The 20,545-nt window shown below is 37.6% G+C and overlaps 1 protein-coding gene across 24 annotated transcripts in view; it reads right to left on the reverse strand.

Annotated features, from left to right (window-relative positions):
- Positions 1–829: 829 nt before the first annotated feature.
- LOC127445611 (disks large homolog 1) overlaps positions 830–20,545 on the reverse strand; it is a 234,115-nt gene continuing 214,399 nt past the window's right edge. For 9 of the 24 annotated variants that reach the window (XM_051705766.1, XM_051705764.1, XM_051705772.1 and 6 more), the window contains 9 exons: positions 16,477–16,576; positions 15,537–15,561; positions 13,047–13,088; positions 7,628–7,678; positions 7,394–7,495; positions 7,102–7,274; positions 6,836–6,945; positions 6,356–6,447; positions 830–2,592 (listed from right to left, as the gene is read on the reverse strand). In XM_051705766.1, the coding sequence (XP_051561726.1) occupies positions 2,486–2,592; positions 6,356–6,447; positions 6,836–6,945; positions 7,102–7,274; positions 7,394–7,495; positions 7,628–7,678; positions 13,047–13,088; positions 15,537–15,561; positions 16,477–16,576 (802 nt within the window). In that variant the 3' untranslated portion in view covers positions 830–2,485. The remainder of the gene's footprint in view (positions 2,593–6,355; positions 6,448–6,835; positions 6,946–7,101; positions 7,275–7,393; positions 7,496–7,627; positions 7,679–13,046; positions 13,089–15,536; positions 15,562–16,476; positions 16,577–20,545) is intronic. The other 15 variants (XM_051705773.1, XM_051705774.1, XM_051705778.1 and 12 more) reach the window with 7 other exon arrangements.

Below are 20,545 nucleotides of genomic sequence, written 5' to 3' on the forward strand. Positions count from 1 at the left end.
TTATGGCAACTATTAGTTGCACAAGTTGAATGTGAAAGACATTTTTACTACAAGAAAAATGGTTGTTGTTCTACGTCTGATTCGCTATTGTTTCGGTAGTTTTTACATTGTGTCTCGAGACCAGCAACAGAAAACAGGCAATTAGAATCATTATGGCGCCACCCAGTGGTTGCTCAGGAAAACTGTGTGTGTGTGTGTGTGTGTGTGTGTATATATATATATATATAAACGACCTTACTTTGTGAGTAAGGTCGTTGTGACCCTTGGTGGCTCGGGGGCCCTAAGCGGCCACTTATACCGCTTACAGCAAGAAATGGCCCTGCAGGCTGGCAGCATTTTTTTATTTTTTATTTATAGGTGAACTCATTAAAGTGCAGCAGCAGCAGCTGCTGCTGAGTTAGGAGACAAACCCGGGATCTATTCATGTGGTAATGCCTTGAAGAAAACTCATCATCAAAATGTCACATTCCTAAAGAATGGCCAGAGACAAGATTCTCAGTACCACCAACAGGAAGGATGTTTAAGACTATCCGTTCAGCATCATGAGCTACAATAAAGCACAATCTACTGTCTGTTAACTGGCAGTTTTCACAGTTGCCTGACTGCTCTCCAACTGTTCTACTGTATTGCATAAGAGGAAACGAGAGAATAAATATATATAGTAACCCATACCTGCTCAAAAGGTACATGTTTTGATTCGTATGTTCCTTATATAACGTCTTGCCTTTGAGTCAATAAAATTTTTATTGCAGACAAAATATTAAAATAAATTAATTGCCTTGGCTTCATAACTCTGTAAACAAAAAAGAATACATTCATAAACACTGTGTATGAGAAAAAGTATTTTAATTAGCTGTTCTCCTCTTTGACAAATGGAATGAATCAAATTGGCAGATTATTCATATAATCCAGTCAAAAAATGAGTTAGAAAGCAACAGTAACATGTTAGAGAAGCAATCTTTAAGAAAACAATCATCTCCGATAACTTAAAAATGAAAATGGGAATGCTGTCAGTGCGCCCCCTGGTGGAGAGTTAAAGGCTTGTGTTAGAGAGTGGCAAAGCAAATCTCTCTTCAGCTATGGGCAATCAACAAATTCACATACATGGAGGCAAGAGTCTATGAGCCTCTAACATTTACATTTCATGCTAACTTTCATTTTCACAATCCCAGGTGAGAACCAAAAGAGAAGCCCTCTCCTCAGCTTTATACTCATATTTAATGTGTTAAAGACTATTGCTTTTAGAAATCATGCATGTCACATTGAAAAGTAAATATAACTACATTAGGAGAGAGGGTTACAGAATACAAACTGCCAATTTAAGATTTCACATCGTTTGACCAGATGCAATGGAATGCAATCATTCAGTCCAGAAGTCCTGTGTTTCGGTGTGCTTTGCAAAACAACAAACCATAAACAATAAAATAGATGGTGGTAAATTAAAGGAAAATATATATATCTATTTATATTTATTTTTATGTACATACACACATTTTCACATGCATGTATGTTTGACATTATAAAGAAAATAGTTCCCATAGGTGTAGTTTAATTAAAGCTCAATATAGACTTTTATTATAACAAAATAGGCAGTATACTGAGGGTTGAAGAATATACATTACAATTTATACTCTCTTATTTGCATTGGTTTCTTGAAGTTAGAATATGTCATCACCTGGATTTTAATCATAATCGTTAGCGGTAATTGTAAGCCGTTCCTTTTGTCACCTCAACTAAAAGCTACTCTCGTATGCACCTTGATTAAAATGTACACAGATCTTTAAGACAAATAGACATTTAATATAGAAAAAGAATAATCTTTGTGCCAACTGTTTTTGTCCTCTTTGTGTACCTGTGGTTAAACAGATCAGCTGCGTAAATGAATGGGCTGCTTGATCTTACAAGATAAAAGAGAAAGCAAAAGTAATATGGTGGCTGTAGTTCACGTAGCTCAAATCTGTGACAAAAACTTGAGAACATATGTTAACTGAAAAATAACAGCCAAAAACATGCTCATAATGCTAAAACGTGCAAAGTGTTGCTTCATGTCTTTTCCAAGTGTACAGACACATGAAGCGTTGACTTCTGTTCAAATGGGGGGGAGAAACAAACCGACAGCAACCAAAATGTATTTAATGCATTAACTTATTGTTTTCCTTCGAGAAAGTCACCTCCCTTAAACATTAAGGAATCTGTACCGTAAAATCTGTCCAGTAAGTCGCTGGTCAGGCATATATCCTCCCATTGGAGGATGAAATGCGGAGACTGGGATGCGAGTTCTAGACAGCAGTCTCAAAGAGTGTGAGGTGGCTGTAAGTCCACCGTGACCCCAATCCCGTCCAAAGAAAACATGTATTTCTTATGCCTGGGGGTCAGAGAGCCAATGCAAGCAGCAGGCCAGGTTGGTATAAAAAAGAAGACAGAAAGAAAAAAAGAATACAAAAAATGTTTAAAGTAGAGTAAGGTTTATTTGTCTTGAGCCTTCTCACAATTTCTCTTTGGCTGGTACCCAAATGTACGGCCCTGACTGCTCCTCGATGACTTGTTTGACCTGGTTGTAGATCTCTTCCAATGTGTCCCCTTCAACAATGGCTGAAGGAAAGAGAGGGAAAGTTATGTTTTAAGATGAGTGTCCATGAGTAATCAGATTCTGTAACTCCTCACTCAATGTTCTGATACACAGATTTGTACTGTAATGGGTCATTATAAATCTGCTAACAATCACTTATGTAAAGCAATAAGACTTACTTTGAACAAATCCTATAAATCACAATGAAATATACTTGATAGAAGTAACTTTAAATCACTGTACCATAAACATTTTGAATACTTTGTTGTTTGTAAATGTCTTAGAGCATGAAAATGTGAATGTTACTCCTCCAAAAATAGCTTTTATTGTAAACACTCTATATACATAACTGTATAATCAACATATTCACAATGTGTTATATTCATAAAATATTATTAATGTTAAAAACAGTTGCCAGTACTTAAAATTTCAGTAGTGTTCCTGCAACACAATTTTTTAAAACATTTTTTTGACAAACACGAAGGAAAACTTTACTGAAGCTAAAGGTTATTTGCAATGAGCTTCTGTCTGTTTTAGAAGATATGTCCTACTGTTTTACATGGTTACAAAAGAAGTTTAGTGCGTTTTGATAATCTTGGCTTGGCTTGATTTAAATGGAATTAAGGTAACATTTTACAATAAGGTTCCATTTGTTAACAATAGTTAATGCATTAGGTATCATGAACTAACAATGAACAATATATTTTTACAGCATTTATTTATCTTGGCTAATATTAGTTTATAAAAGTACAATTGCTCATTGTTAGTTCATAAAATTAACGTATAGAACTTTTAATTTTAATATGTTAAAATTAACAGTACTGTTCTTTGTTTGTTCATGTTAACTAATGTATTTAACAGATGTTAACAAATGGAACTAATTGAACTATTCATTGATTGAACTATATTGAACTAAATTGATTTGTGTGTGTGTGTGTGTGTGTGTGTGAAATCCTGAATCCTGATATTGGTTTTGAATTCTACATGAATGTGTGCCCATATCACACAATGGAAAAGCCTTTGCTGAGGGAGGACAGAGGGAATCTAAACATGTTAGTAAAACATAAATACTCTTTTGGAAACATATAAAAGTAAAAATAAAACACTTTTTTATGTTAGTGTCTTTCTTTTTGTCTCAGTTAATTAATGGGGTCATGCCATGAGGAATACTTTATTTATTGTACTATAAAAACATACAGTAAGTTTCAGAACTCAAAACTTCCCTAGTCCAAGAAGAGCATTTATTGACTCCAAGCTGCTATAATAGCTCGTTCTCTACTTCCCTGACTTCCCTACATCACTTGGGGGACTTCATTAATGCATGACCGCCTCCACAGCAAGAGATCAACGCCTCCTTTTACATCATCGCCTCTTTGATCTGCCAACTGTTGCACAGTCAGAGTGAATGATGAGAGCTGGACAGGTTCAGCCTTTGTTATACACACAGAAGACCATTGCTGTAGTTGCTATTTAACTAACAAAAAGATGCGATGTCAGGGAAGATTCGAAAATGTTGTGCCATTCCTGGCTGTGGAAATTTAGCATCACTGCATAGCCTTCCAAAGGATGACAACATTAGGAAAGAGTGGCTGAAGTTTATTTGAACAAAGTTCCTGATCACATCATTGTGGAATTTTATATTTTGTTTGGCACATTTCTCTAAAGATTCTTTTGAGAACTATTATGATTCAGAGTTTGCAAAGAAACTTATTTTGAAAGATGGAGTAGTGCCAACTATATTGGACAGACAGTAATGTCAGTGAGTATCAAATTTAATACTACTGTTTCTGTCTGTTTCTTTAATATGTAAGGAATTTTATAGTCAGACATTTTTATCGCAAAATATACCATGATCAGGACTTCAGTGTGGAGTGGATCGTGCTTATTACACAGTTACTTACCAAGAAAATACATAATTGCTCATGAAATCGATGTGAGATTAAATCACTTTATTATGTTATTAGAACGTATATGTTGTAGTATACGTGAGTGGCTGCCATCTCATTGGTCTCGTATTAGCCAAGACGTCCCGTATTTTGGGTAAAATGAACGCGTTGGGATGTGCATTATCCCGTATTTAAGCAGCAAAATAGTCATGTGCAATCACTTCCCGTGATCAACCGATGAAATGATCTATGGTGCGACTTCCCACCCGGCGAACATCCCGTATTCCCCATTACATGGGAAGCGAACACCCGGGTCGATAGTCCATTACAGCTGGATACAGATTTATTAACCCTTCACATACACAGCTTGTGTTAGTCTGGACTATTTTCACTGTTCTCAGCTTTATATAGCATTACTGTATCACCATATCTTGTATGCATAATAATATAAGAATTCAGAAGAAACAGAATGCCGACTTTGTTCAGTTTTCAGTTGTTATCAGTCAGAACAACTATAGTTTGATTGCGTGCTTCACATAAATTGGGACATATTTTTTTTTTGGGGGGGGGGGGATTTTCTCCCTTTTTCTCCCCAATCTGGAATGCCTAATTCGCTCTAAGTCCTCGTGGTGGCATAGAAACTCGCCTCAATCTGGGTGGCGGAGGACGAATCTCAGTTGCCTCCGCATCTGAGACAGTCAATCCGCGCATCTTATCACATGGCTTGTTGAGCGCGTTACCACGGAGACCTAGCCCGTGTGGAGGCGTGTCACGCTATCTCCATGGGATATACGCACAACTCACCACGTGCCCCACCGAGAGCGAGAACCACATCATGGTGACCACAAGGAGGTTAACCCAATGTAACTCTACCCACCCTAGCAACAGGGCCAATTGGTTGCTTAGAAAGCCTGACTGGAGTCATTCAGCACGCCCTGGATTCGAACTCGCAACTCCAGGTGTGGTAGTCAGCGTCTTTACTTGCTGAGCTACCCAGGTCCCTAAATTGGGACATATTAATAATTAATGATTGCCCGGACTGAGTGCTTTCAGGGGATTTTGCAAATTGCTTGCGTGTTTTCATTCTTTTATTCTTGGAAAAAACAGTCCCACAGTGTCGATGTATATTGAAGTCTTAAAGGGGACAGCACAGAAAACCGAGTGTTTCAGAGAAAGGGCCAGAGACAGGGTTGAAAAAGGTAATTTACTATTATATTATGACTATAAAATATGACTACTATATTTTTTTTGTGCAAAAACCTTTACTAACATTATAAGTGAACATCAAGGAAATAAAGCGAAATAAAAAATGCATGACAGGACCCCTCTAAAAACCTCAACCCTAAAACCTTCTGAAGGGATCATTTTAAATGTCAGTGGTATTTTGCAAATAATGATAGCTTTTTAACACAATTTTCATCAATAAGCTTTGTTAAGGAGTTATTTTGAGAAATGTAAATTTTGCATACACGTAAATTACAGGATGACTCAAAAGAAAGACATTATGTGGGGCTGTTCACACAGACATGTTCTCAAATTATATCTGCACACATTTTTTTATTGTCAGTCTATTTACATATGCGTCAGACAAACATCTTTGGCTGTTGTGTCACATCTCACTCCATGAGTGTTTTTAAGACACCGTGTCGGTTTGAAAAATGCGTCTCAAAACCGCTGCATTTTATTCTAGTCCAGCTGTTTTTGAACACAACAATGCTTCCTGTGTGAACAGCTCATTAGCTCATTATGTATTAAATGCACCATTTTATGGTTTCTGCAAAATGATCAACTTATACAACTATTAAAAAAAGGAATAATTGATGTCTTTATATCATAATAATTCTAAGTAGAAGTGCCACGGATGATTGGGATGTGGATGAGTTTACTCTAGTGTTCTCACCCGTGAAGTGCTCAAGGAACTCCTGTTCCAGTTTCATGGCTCTCTCATATGTCTTTCTCCCTTGCTCCTCCAACAACCTCTTGTTCATCTCTCTGAAAAGGATACAGGGGACATATTACTAGTGCCTTCACTTTAAAGCTAATCAGTCAAGAATATTCATGCTTTAGCCTCTGTTGTGTCTGAAGAGCCTCTGATACAATAGTACAGGGTTTTCCATATCGAGGTTCAACTGGGAACTGCAGGCTGTTCATACGGTTCTGACAGAAATGCCAATGTTATATTAAATAAGGTATAACAATTACTAAAATAGTAACTTCATGTGAAAAAGGTTCATTAAATTGTAACAAGTATAAGAAATAACAGACATATTTGATAAGAGAACAGGTTTGAAAAAGTGAATTTGTAAATAATAGGTAAATCATTTATTAACCGCTGCAATAGTACATACATATGTAATCATATACCAAAAAAATGACATACAAAATATTCTCCACTGATTTTGGTTTCACAAACACAGCAATTGGGTAGAGCTGTGCTAACTGGAGTCGTTTGATAGCATTGCCCGAGACATCCAGAATGCAGTGTTTGCCCTAAAAGGAGAGAAAAGAGATTGTCACATAAAAAAATAGAAAAATAGTGCATGATGCAAATCTAAAGGTCATGAAACAATTTACACAAAGAAAATACCTTTTTTATTACTGCCATAAACTCTTTTATTACTTCCTAACAATGTTGAGCTTGTTTACCTTCTCTGCAACCTCTCGTACTGACTGTACACTTGTCCCGTAAAGGTGGTTGTTATACTGGCCGGCCTCAATGAACTTGTGTTCTTGAATGTCTTTTTCCATTTGCTCCCGTGATGTAACAAAATGGTAGTCTCTGCCATCGACCTCATAGTCTCGCTTTGGTCTAGTCGTGTCTGATAAAAGAACAGTAATAAACTCAGACTATGTGAATAAAGAGGACGATATTTGAAACGGTGCTTCATAATTACTGTATTATGTAACAGTGAACAGAAACTGTGAATGAAGTACTCACGGGGAACGCACGATCCAAACTTGTCGGGAAATTCTGAGATCAGATCATCGTTGATCCGGTCTTTCATGGGTCCAAGAATAATCACTGGACGACTGTAACACACTGTAAACCGTAATAATAACCGTACAATGAGTTTTACATTCAGTCAATCATGCATAATCATTTAAACACACCCAATCAGAGTAATACCAATCTACCACAAAGTAGGCAAGCTTGAAACTGCAAGATACACACCTTCCTGTTGCGTGACATTCTCATAAGACAGAACAAATTCTTCCTGCCCACCTAGTACAAACAGAAACACTGAAATGAGTAAAAAATCCTTATGTACTATATAGTTGAAGACAGTTAGGAGAGGTTAGTTTAACTAGCTTGAAAAGCCTCTGCTAAAGTTAGTCCAAAAAAACCTCCCAATACATTAGTGTTACAAATTGTCTGAAGTCAACCTTTAAGGATTATTCCAGGTTCAATACAAGTTAAGCTAAATCGACAGCGTTTGAGCATAATATTTATTACCACAAAAATGTATTTAGACTTGTCCCTCCATTTCTTTACAAAAAGCAAAAATCTGGGTTTCAGTGAAGCACTTACAGTACAATGGAAGTGAATGGGGCCAATCAGTAAATGTTAAAATACTCACTGTTTTAAAAGTACATCCACAAAACGTAAACAATATGCACGTTAACATGATTTTAGTGTGATAAAATTTTGCTGTGTAAAATGATATCTAATTTTACAACTTAGTTGCCATGATGACGTAATGCTGTGATGCCTTAAACCCTTAAAAAAAAAAAAAAAAAAAAAAAAAAAAATTATTTAAACAACTTTATCTCAAATAATACATGAGTTTTAACAAAGAACTAAAGTAAGTGCTTTTATAAAATTATAAGCATCACATTTCTGCCTTCAAACCCTCCAAAAATTGGCCCCATTGACTTCCATTGTAAGTGCCTAACTACAACTTAGATTTTTGCTATTTTTCTTTTTAGAAAATGAGGGACAAGTCAAAATAATTTTTTGTGTTAATCAACATTATGCCACAAATGCTGTCGATTGAGCTTAACTTGTTTTGAACCCAGAATATTCCTTTAAATGTTGTTTACAACCCATTGTGCTTTTAAATGTGCACTTCTGGATATTGAACATTTATTACAATTCACTAGCAATATGGCCTTGTGAACAGAAAATTAATCTATAATCTAATTGGATGTTTTCCTTTTATTTTTAATACAACTTTTTCAATTTTCCATGAATATATTACTTAGCCACCCAATGAAAGCAGCTGACTGCACTGAATGTGTATGCTATTGTTGAAAACAGTCTGTAATTTTATATTCACTCACTAGTGTTCAGATGAAATAGTTTGGGAGGCACACAGGATTAGATAAAAGTTCAAGAGGTTTTTAAACCACTTAATGTGGATAACAGGCCATGATTTAATGTATGAAACTGCTGAAAGACACAAGGTTGTTCTAATGTATAATGTTATTTGAAGGTAATATTCTAGGCCATAAAGTGTTGTGTCCATGGCCTGATCACTAAGCAAGGTGCACAGATAACACAGTCAGCACTTGTTTTATCATGTGAAACTCCCATGCAAGGCAAACCATGCACTGAACAATGAAGCATAGATATAAAAAGGTGAGTGGTTTAAGAAGCTGTTCCAATCTTGTTCTCTCTCCAGTGCCATTTTACATGGATGCAAAAGATCAGTGTGTTTTTATTTGTATTTTTATGGTTTGCTTCCTCCTTTAATGTTCAAACTTTTTTTTTTTTTTTTTTTTTTTTTTTTTTTATAAATATGGAATTAAAAAAAGATTTTCCTTTAAAATCCTGACTCTGACATAGGACTTGAATAGTGAATGTGTGTGCATATCACACAAAATACAAGGCTTTAAACATTCAAACTCATGAAGTTTAAAGGGATAGTCAGGGTTGGGAGGGTTACTTTTGAAATGTATTCCACTACAGATTACAGAATACATGCTGTAAAATGTCATTTGTAACGTATTCCGTTAGATTACTCAAGGTCAGTAACGTATTCTAAATACTTTGGATTACTTCTTCAGCACTGGTAGATTTTTTCACTTGTTTTGACTATAAAAAATCTGCTAGTACAGTAAGAAAAAATACACATGTTAAAAATACATTCTCCAAAAACCCTAAATATCTTATGCAGTGTTGTTTCTAAAACAAGATAAATCAAACTGATCTTGTTTTAAGCATTTTTAGATATTTTTACAGGAAAACAATAAAAAAAAATTATAATCAAGAATAAGATTTTTGCCCTAAAATCAAAGGTCTTACTAGAAAAAAAGAAATTATTATCCAACATGTATTTTCTTGATAAAAAAAAAAAAAATGATCGTGCCTGGTAACGTGCATGTAAAATGGCGAGAAATAGCATTTTAGCTTAGCGTAAAGCTGACAATTTACACAAGGTTTATTTCTATTTCTTCTGCTCCAAACTTACTTCAAACTTACTTCTCTGTCTGCTCGTATGAATGTAACACATCATAAGAAAATGTTTCACTGCTGTCAAATGCACTTTGGATCGCATCATTTATACAGTTGTGCTCAAAAGTTTGCATACCCTTGGAGAATTGGTAATATATGTACCATTTTTAAAGAAAACATGAGTGAGCAGGCAAAACACATTTCTTTTATTTCTTAAGAGATTCATATTCAACTGTAGATTATAACAGAATGGCACAATCATAAAACAAAACATGGCAACAAAGAAAAAAATGAAATGACCCCTGTTCAAAAGTCTGCACACCCTTAGTTATTAATACTGTGTATTGCCCCCTTTAGCATCAATGACAGCGTGCAGTCTTTTGTAATAGTTGTCTATGAGGCCCCAAATTCTTGCAGGTGGTATAGCTGACCATTCATCTTGGAAAAATGCCTCCAGGTCATGCAAAGTCTTTGGTCATCTTGCATGAACCGCACGTTTGAGTGGCTCGATTATATTAAGGTCAGGAGACTGTAATGGCCACTCCAGAACCTTCACCTTTTACAGCTGTAACCACTGGAGGGTCAACTTGGCCTTGTGCTTAGGGTCATTGTCGTGCTGGAAAGTCCAAGAGTGTCCCATGTGCAGATTTCGTGCAGAAGAATGCAAATTGTCTGCCAGTATTTTCTGATAACATGCTGCATTCATTTTGCCATACATTTTCACAAGATTCTCCGTGCCTTTAGAGCTCACACCCCCCCCAAAACATCAGTGAGCCACCACCATGCTTCACAGTGGGGATGGTATTCTTTTCACTATAGGTCTTGCTGACCCCTCTCCAAACATAGTGCTTATGGTTGTGACCATAAAGCTCTATTTTGGTCTCGTCACTCCAAATTACAGTGTGCCAGAACTGTGAGGCATGTCAAGGTGTTGTCGGGCATATTGTAACCGGGCTTTTTTGTGGCATTGGTGCAGTAAAGGCTTCTTTCTGGCAACTCGACCATGCAGCTCATTTTTGTTCAAGTATCGTCGTATTGTGCTCCTTGAAACAACCACACCGTCTTTTTCCAGAGCAGCCTGTATTTCTCCTGAGGTTACCTGTGGGTTTTTCTTTGTATCCCGAACAATTCTTCTGGCAGTTGTGGCTGAAATCTTTCTTGGTCTACCTGACCTTGGCTTGGTATCAAGAGATCACCGGATTTTCTACTTCTTAATAAGTGATTGAACAGTACTGTCTGGCATTTTCAAGGCTTTGATATCTTTTTATATCCTTTTCAATCTTTATAAATTTCCGTTACCTTCTTACGCAGGTCTTTGATAATAAATGGCTTCATATGATCACTATCCTTAAATAAAATATGATCAGTCATATTTTCAAAATCAATGCCAAAATTTCACAATTTCTGCCAGGGTATGCAAACTTTTGAGCACAACTGTATGTATAAATTTTTCCATCTGAAAGGACTAAATATTTAAATGAAACAAATGACAATAAAATGCAAATTAATCTCTTCAGTAATCAAAATACTTTTTGAATGTAACAGTATTTTAATTACCAATGATTTAAAATGTAACTGTAGCGGAATACAGTTACTTATATTTTGTATTTTAAATATGTATTCCCGTTACATGTATTCCGTTACTCCCCAACACTGGGGATAATTTACCCAAAAATGTGAGAAACAGATCAATATGTAAGTCCTTTTTTGACTACAAATTCTCCTCCCTGCCCAGTAGGTGTCGATATGCACAAAGAATGCGAATCGCCAAAAACAAAGAAGAAGAATGTGAAAGTGAAAGTGGAGATTGACAATAAAAAATGACTGTTCCGGGTTCAATACAAGTTAATCTCAATTAACAGTATTTGTTGGATAATGCTGATTACCACAAAAATTTATTTCGACTTGTCCCTCCTTTTCTTTAAATAAAGCAAAAATTGAGGTTACTTTGAGGCACTTACAATGGAAGTGAATGGGGCCAATTTCTGGAGGGCTTAAACACAGAAATGTGAAGCCTATAATTTTATAAAAACACTTTTATTCATTCTTCTGTTAAAACTTGTGTATTTTTTGAGCTGTAAAGTTGTTTAAATTGTCATTTTAGGGCCTGTTGACATTACATTGTCATGAAAACAAAGTTGTAAAATTGGCTATGACTTTACTCAGAAAAGGTTCGTTAGTGATTTTATCACACTAAAATCATGTTTACTCACATATTGTTTATGTCTTGTGTCTATACTTTTATGTAAAAAGTGAGTATTTTAATGTAAAAAAAAAAATGCCTCACCAGAACCTCGATTTTTGCTTTTTTTAAAGAAAAGGAGGGACGAGTCTAAATTAATTTTTGTGGTAATCAACATTATGCCACAAATTCTGTCAGTTGAGCTTAACTTGTATTGAACCCAGAACATTCCTTTTTTTTTTTTTTTTTTACCCAATTTGGAATGCCCAATTCCCAATGTGCTTTTTAAGTCCTTGTGGTCACCTCAGTCCAGGTGGTGGAGGACGAATCCCAGCTGCCTTTGCATCTGGGAACGTCAACCCATGCATCTTATCACATGGCTTGTTGAGCGTGTTGCCACAGAGACATAGCGAGTGTGGAGGCTTCACGCCATCCACCGCGGCATCCATGCTCAACTCACCACGCGCCCCACCGAGAATGAACCACATTATAGCGACCACGAGGAGGTTACCTTGTGTGACTCTACCCTCCCTAGCAACCGGGCCAATTTGGTTGCTTAGGAGACCTGGCTGGAGTCACTCAGCACGCCCTAGGATTCGAACTAGTGAACTCCAGGGGTGGTAGCAAGCGTCTTTACCACTGAGCAACCCAGGCCCCCTAAGAACATTCCTTTAAATATTGATCTGTTTCTCACTTACACCTTTCATAATGCTTTTGAAGATATGGATTTAACCACTGGAGTCATATGGATTACTTTTATGCTGCCTTTATGTGCTTTTGGAGCTTCAAAGTTCTGGCCACTATTCCCTTGCATTGTATGGACCAACAGAGCTGAGATATTTTTCTAAAAAAATCTTTGTTTGTGTTTAGAAGAAAGAAAGTCATACACATCTGGGATTGCATCAGGGTGAGTAAATGATGAGAGAATTTTAATTTTCGGGTGAACTATCCCTTTAAAATGATGCATGAAACAAAATAAGAATGGGATGATGAAAAAAAGGAACACACACTTACAGTAACTACTTTCACTATCGCTGGCATTAGAAGTGATATGCTCTGAAACCAATAAAAGGGGAAAATAAACACCACCGACAAAAACACAAGCATACAGACCTTAGTCAGGGTAGAATGAAAACAAGGCTGAGCTACAGAAGTAGTCTGTTCAACAATTTTTTTTGTTTTGTTTTTTTTTGTCATCAGGGAATTTGGACAGACAAATGTTGAAAATTCAGCTGAACAATTTACACCAAGATATACAAAAGTACATAAAACAAAATGCATTACTTCTATCCCTCACAGCCACATTTTCATTTGTAACAGATTAGAAACACCATCTACCTCCCTGACTGATGTACATTATAGCAATACGACAGATGCAACAAAAAGCAGTCACCAACAGATGGCAGTGTTAAGAACCTGTGCAGGACACAGGGCTTTGATAAACATTTTGAATCTCTATTAAAGGGATAATTCCCCTAAAAATGAAAATTCTCTCATAATTTACTACCCCTCATACCACTTTCTTCTGCAGAACACAAATGAAGATTTTTAGAAAAATATCCCAGCTCTGTAGATCCATAAAATGCAAGTGAATGGGGACCAAAACTTTGAAGCTCCAAAAAGCACATAAAGGCAGCATAAAAGTAATCCAGTGTTTTAATCAATGTCTTCTGAAGCGATCCAATCGGTTTGGGTGAGAACAAACCAAAATATAACTCCTTTTTCACTATAAATCTTGACATCTGCAGTCATTTTGTTGATCATGATTTCAAGCTCAGTTACACTTCCTAGCCCCATCTATCACTCATCACACAAGTCAAGCACTAGGAAGTGTAATTGAGCTTGAAATCATGATAGTGCCTATAGACTGTAATAGCAAGATGTACAGTGAAAAAGGAGTTATATTTTGGTCCATTCTCACCCAAAATCAATTAAATCGCTTAAGACATGGAGTAATTTGGGTTACTTTAATGCTGCCTTAAAGAAAGCTTCAAAGTTTTGGTCACCATTCACTTGCATTGTATGGACCTACAGAGCTGGGATATTCTTCTAAAAATCTTTGTTTGTGTTCTGCAGAAGAAAGACAGACACATCTGGGATGGCATAAGGGGGAGTAAATGATGAGACAATTTGTATTTTCTTTAAGTTGTCTGATATTCAAAAAAGGGATTTTGGAGGTCTTGGCATATGAAATGTTTCAAATTGTCTACTAGCCTCTGACAGAATGTTAAAAAGTCCTCAAGATTGTCTTAACACTGTCAAGGTGCTTTGAACATTCATGGACAAAGGGACTCCACTCCACCACCTAAAAGTGTTTCATTTCAACAGCCTGAGAAAGGACACAAAATACTAAACATTCAGAGCAGAGTCATGGAAGTTTTTAAATATCTTTCTCTCACATTCAAAGTATGCTGACTATTATATATGTTCTGTTATTTATGTTTGTGGTGGGAGACTTCTTCAATTTGTTTAACCTCAAAAAAAAAAAAAAAAAACCCATACAAATCGCCTACCAATGTAGGATTGCAACAGCAACAAGAAGTGCTTGCCGGTGCAAAACTTGCCACCACAATGCTAGGTTGTTGTGGATGGCTTCAAAGGCATTGCTATATGGTTTTTAAGGTGTTCTGAGTGTTTTTTATGCGTTGGTACGTGTCCTGGGTGGTTGGTAGGGTATTGCTGTGTAGTTGGTTACTGGCCCAAGTCAAAAGAACCACCTGTCAATTCTCTATGATATCCTGATCCCTAGATATGGCTCAAGTCCCTCCTTCACTGTAAGTCAATGGGATTTTTTGCCCATTTTATTGTGCAGCAGGCATAATTTTGACTGCTTACAAATGTAATGGCTCTCTTAATCAAGCAACACAATTTTATGTATGATTCACAGCATTTTGTCCATGGCACAAACAGTGTGGGACAAGTTATGCATAATAGCGAAGATTGTCTTAGTCTTGTGTAGCCAAACTTTTGACTGCAAAAGGTCTGGGTTTACCCGGCAAATTTGGAAATCCAGTGATAAATTCAACCACAAAACTGCTTGTTATATTAACCCATAATCTTGTGAACATGACTCTAACTTGAGTTTGTGTTTTCCAGTTTTGAGTGCAATATGCATCAGACGGTTAGTGCACCGACTGTGGGCGTGCTCTCTGAGGTCTGAGGTGGAGACTATGCTTTTCTTAGCATTTCCACTTGAATTTATATGAGATGTCTTTTATAATGCAAATGTCGCTAAGATAAGCAGATTGTAAACCATGGGTTTGCACCTTCTTAAACTGTGTTTAGGGAATATTGAACAACAAATGGAACACAGTGCTAATCTGCTCCCTTTTTGCTTTACTGTATAGTCATCTAACACAGGTTTCAGTCACAACACAGAAATAACTGAAGATTCTAACTGAACATCAATGCTAAACGTGCAAGGGGTTGTAAAAACAGTTTTATGGGGAATGATGGGACATTGGGTGGGGCTGGGTAGGTCTGCTGTAGCCTTTGAAGACTTACTCAAGCCTTTGTCATCACTCAGGTCCTGTGGAGCAGTCAGCAGAGAGCAAGAAACAGGAGAAAACCACAAAAATAACAATGATTACTGGAACAACATATCTAGTCTTACCGATGAACATTACCCCTGCCCCGCAGCAAACCCAGATCCAAAAGATTCTGCATCTTCAAAGACATGGTGTCTTTTCAATGAACACACTAGATATTGCCAAAAAATTATATGACACAATTCAGCATTTGTCAAAAAGTCTGTATTGCAAAGTATGTTGTGTTTTGGATGCTGGTGTGCAAAAATGGTTTTCTAAGTTACTATTTTTGTCTTGCTTTTTCCAGTAAAAATATTGAAATATTCTTAAAACAAAATACACAAGAAGCAAAATGACACTAGATATAAATGAAATCTAAGTTTTCTCTTAGCTTATTTACTTAGTTATTTATTTTTTATTTAGTGAGATATATGCTTAAAACAAATTTGCTATGGGGTAGAAATTATTTTTATTTTTCTTTCCCCATTTTTTCTTGCTTTTAATAAACCTCACTAAAGTTTGTGACCAAATAATGTCTTTTTGCTTCTAAAGTAAATGTATCTTGTCTCTTGACAAAATACTGGGTAAGAAAATGACTTTTTTACAGTACATGACTTTATTGCTCAACTTTTAAAAGACTATGCTGGTTGTACAGCATTTTTGCTGGTAAACTGCATGGTCATGATAGTCTACAAGCTAGACTGGCACCAAACCAGCATAAATCAGCCAGGAACAGCATGGACATTTTTGCTGGTCTAAACTGGTCTTTTCAGAATTGCTTAAATTGCTTAAATTTGGTTTCATGAAATGCGTTTAGGGTTGATGCATGAGCAGGGGTTTTGTCAACCGGTGTGCTGGTGCACCTGCGTGTAGCGCTACCCTGTCCTGCATTGCCCAGTGCTTTACTGTGTACTTACGGTCCAAATCACTTGTTTCCAGCTCGCTTGGGTCCTTGTTCTTGTAGAAAGGGAATTTTCGTGAAAAGAGGTTCTTTTTACGCTTGTCATTGAGTGACTGCTGAGAAGGACAGGGAGGGTTGGAAGGGGGGACAACAAAAAGGAAGAACAGATGGAATGGTGTTTGTTGTCTACTTCAAGTATGGACAAATGCCCAACTTAACAGATGTCCATGCCACTGACTCTGTGGCCATCACCTTCCAATGATTACAATGAGGCTGAAATGACCAAAACAGTGTCGTAACATCTAAATAAATGCGTCTTGGTTTGGAGATGGCAACAGACACAGTAGAGATTATGAGGGATTATTGTACATCAAATAAACTTAAAAAGGAAGTTCCCACAACCAAGGCCAAGAAGTACAAGAAAGTGGGTTTATAGCACATTCTGGACAAACTTAAAGGGATAGTTCACACAAAATGAAAATTATTTCAGTATTTACTCATCCTTGTGTTATTACAACCCCCTGTGGAACACAAATACCCCCCCAACCCAAAAAAAAGAAAAGAAAAAAAAAAAGACATATACAGTGCATTCAGAAATTATTCAGACATTTTTCACATTTTGTTATGTTGCAGCCTTATGCTAAAATGCTTTAAATAATTTTTTCACATTACTCTACACTCCATACCCCATAATGTCAAGGCAAAAACCAGATTTTTGATAACTGCAAATTATTAAAAAGAAAAAACTGAAATATCACACTGACATAAGTATTCAGACCCTTTGCTATGTACTTGAAATTTAGCTTAGGTGTATCCCATTTCTCTGGATCATCTTTGAGATGTTTCTACGCTTTGATTTGAGTCCACCGGTGGCAAATTCAATTGATTAGACATGATTTGGAAAGGCACACACCTGTCTATATAAGGTCTCACAGCTGAAAATGCATAACAGAGCAAAAACCAAACCATGAGGTCAAAGGAACTGCCTGCAGAGCTCAGAAACAGGATTGTGTCGAGGCACAAATCTGGGGAAGGCTACTAAACTTTTGGGCTGCACTGAAGGTTCCCAAGAGCACAGTGGCCTCCATAATTCTTAAATGGAAGAAGTTTGGAACAACCAGGACTCTTCCTAGAGCTAGCTGCCCAGCCAAACTGAGCAATCGGGGGAGAAGGGCTTTGGTAAGGGAGGTGACCAAGAACCCGATGGTCACTCTGGTTGAGCTCCAGGGATCATGTGTGGAGATGGGAGAAACTTGCAGAAGGACAACTATCACTGCAACACTCTACCGATCTGGGCTTTATGGCAGAGTGGCCAGACGGAAGCCTTTCCTCAGTGCAAGAAAGCAGAAAAGCACCTAAAGGACTCTCAGACTGAGATGAAATGAATATTTAACTGTTTGGCCTCAATTCCAAGCATCATGTCTGAAGGAAACCAGGCACCGCTCATCACCTGCGCAATACATTACCAACAGTGATGCATGGTGGTGGTAGCTTCATGCTGTGGGGGTGTTTTTCAGCAGCAGGGACCGGGGTACTGGTCAGGGTTGAAGGAAAGCTGAATGCAGCAAAATACAGAGATATTCTTAATGAAAACCTGGTCCAGAGCACTCAGGACCTCAGACTGGGCTGAAGGTTCACATTCCAACAGGACAATGACCCAAAGCACACAGCCAAGACAGTGCAAGTGTGGCTTAGGGACAACTCTGTGAATGTCCTTGAGTGGCCCAGCTAGAGCCCGGACTTGAACCCAATCGAACATCTCTGGAGAGATCTGAAAATGGCTGTCCACCGACAGTCCCCTTCCAACCTGACAGAGCACGAGAGGATCTGCAGAGAAGAATGACAGAAAATCCCCAAATCCAGGTGTGCAAAGCTTGCCACATCATACCCAAAATGCCATAAGGCTGTAATCGCTGCCAAAGGTGCTTCAACTAAGTACTGAGTTAAGGGTCTGAATACTTATGTCAGTGTGATATTTCCGATTTTTCTTTTTAATAAATTTGCAATGTTGTTTTTCATAATGGGGTATGGAGTGTAGATTGATGTGAAAAAAATAATTGTAAGCATTTTAGCATAAGGCTGCAACATAAAATGTGGAAAATAAAAATGAAGGGGTCTGAATACTTTCTGAATGCACTGAATGCTTTCTGAATGCATATATATATACAGCGCATCCGGAAAGTATTCACAGCGCTTCACTTTTTCCACATTTTGTTATGTTACAGCCTTATTCCAAAATGGATTAAATTAATTATTTTCCTCAAAATTCTACAAACAATACGTGATGACAACATGAAAGAAGTTTGCTTGAAATCTTTGCAAATTTATTAAAAATAAAAACGAAAAAAATCACATGTACATAAGTATTCACAGCCTTTGCTCAATACTTTCTTGAAGCACCTTTGGCACCAATTACAGCCTCAAGTCTTTTTGAGTATGATGCTACAAGCTCGGCACACCTATTTTTGGGCAGTTTCTCCCATTCTTCTTTGCAGGACCTCTCAAGCTCCATCAGGTTGGATGGGGAGCATCGGTGCACACCCATTTTCAGATCTCTCCGGAGATGTTCAATTGGGTTCAAGTCTGGGCTCTTGCTGGGCCACTCAAGGACATTCACAGAGTTGTCCTGGAGCCACTCCTTTGTTATCTTGGCTGTGTGCTTAGGGTCGTTGTCCTGTTGGAAGATGAACCTTCGCCCCAGTCTGAGGTCCAGAGCGCTCTGGAGCAGGTTTTCATCAAGGATGTCTCTGTACATTGCTGTATTCATCTTTCCCTCGATCCTGACTAGTTTCCCAGTTCCTGCCGCTGAAAAACATCCCCACAGCATGATGCTGCCACCACCATGCTTCACTGTAGGGATGGTATTGGCCAGGTGATGAGCGGTGCCTGGTTTCCTCCAGACATGACGCTTGCCATTCAGGCCAAAGATTTCAATCTTTGTTTCTCATGATCTGAGAGTCCTTCAGGTGCCTTTTGGCAAACTCCAGGCAGGCTGTCATGTGCCATTTACTGAGGAGTGGCTTCCGTCTGGCCACTCTACCATACAGGCCTGATTGGTGGAGTGCTGCAGAGATGGTTGTTCTTCTGGAAGGTTCTCCTCTCTCCACAAAGAAATGCTGGAGCTCTGTCAGAGTGACCATCGGGTTCTTGGTCACCTCCCTGACTAAGGCCCTTCTCCCCCGATCGCTCAGTTTGGCCAGGCGGCCATCTCTAGGAAGAGTCCTGGTGGTTCCAAACTTCTTCCATTTACGGATGATGGAGGCCACTGTGCTCATTGGGACCTTCAATGCTGCAGAAATTTTTCTGTACCCTTCCCCAGATCTGTGCCTCGATACAATCCTGTCTCGGAGGTCTACAGACAATTCCTTGAACTTCATGGCTTGGTTTGTGCTCTGACATGCACTGTTAACTGTGGGACCTTATATAGACAGGTGTGTGCCTTCCCAAATCATGTCCAATCAGCTGAATTTACCACAGGTGGACTCCAATCAAGTTGTAGAAACATCTCAAGGATGATCAGTGGAAACAGGATGCACCTGAGCTCAATTTTGAGTGTCTTGGCAAAGGCTCTGTATACTTATGTACATGTGATTTTTTTATTTTTTTTTATTTTTAATAAATTTTCAAAGATTTCAAACAAATTTCTTTCACGTTGTCATTATGGGGTATTGTTTGTAGAATTTTGAGGAAAATAATGAATTTAATCCATTTTGGAATAAGGCTGTAACATAACAAAATGTGGAAAACGTGAAGCGCTGTGAATACTTTCCGGATGCACTGTATATATATATATATATATATGTATATATATATTTTTCCTGACCCCTTTTTTCATATAATGAAAGTAAAGGGTAACTGGAGTAAATAACGACCGAATTTTCATTTTGTGAACTATGCCTTTAAGGATATGTAACTATTAGACCAGACCCCGAAATGAGTTGAAGAAAGTTAGTGATTTCGAAGCTTTTGGCTCCGCTGACTGGCATTCATCAAAGCTAGTAGTAGGGTTTAAACAGAAACAAAGGCACAATAAACATAAAGGACAGTAATACTACTGAGCAATGTACAGAAACAATAAGCCATTA

This window comes from Myxocyprinus asiaticus, chromosome 9 (assembly GCF_019703515.2).
Source record: "Myxocyprinus asiaticus isolate MX2 ecotype Aquarium Trade chromosome 9, UBuf_Myxa_2, whole genome shotgun sequence".
In the NCBI taxonomy this organism is placed as follows: Eukaryota; Metazoa; Chordata; class Actinopteri; order Cypriniformes; family Catostomidae; genus Myxocyprinus; species Myxocyprinus asiaticus.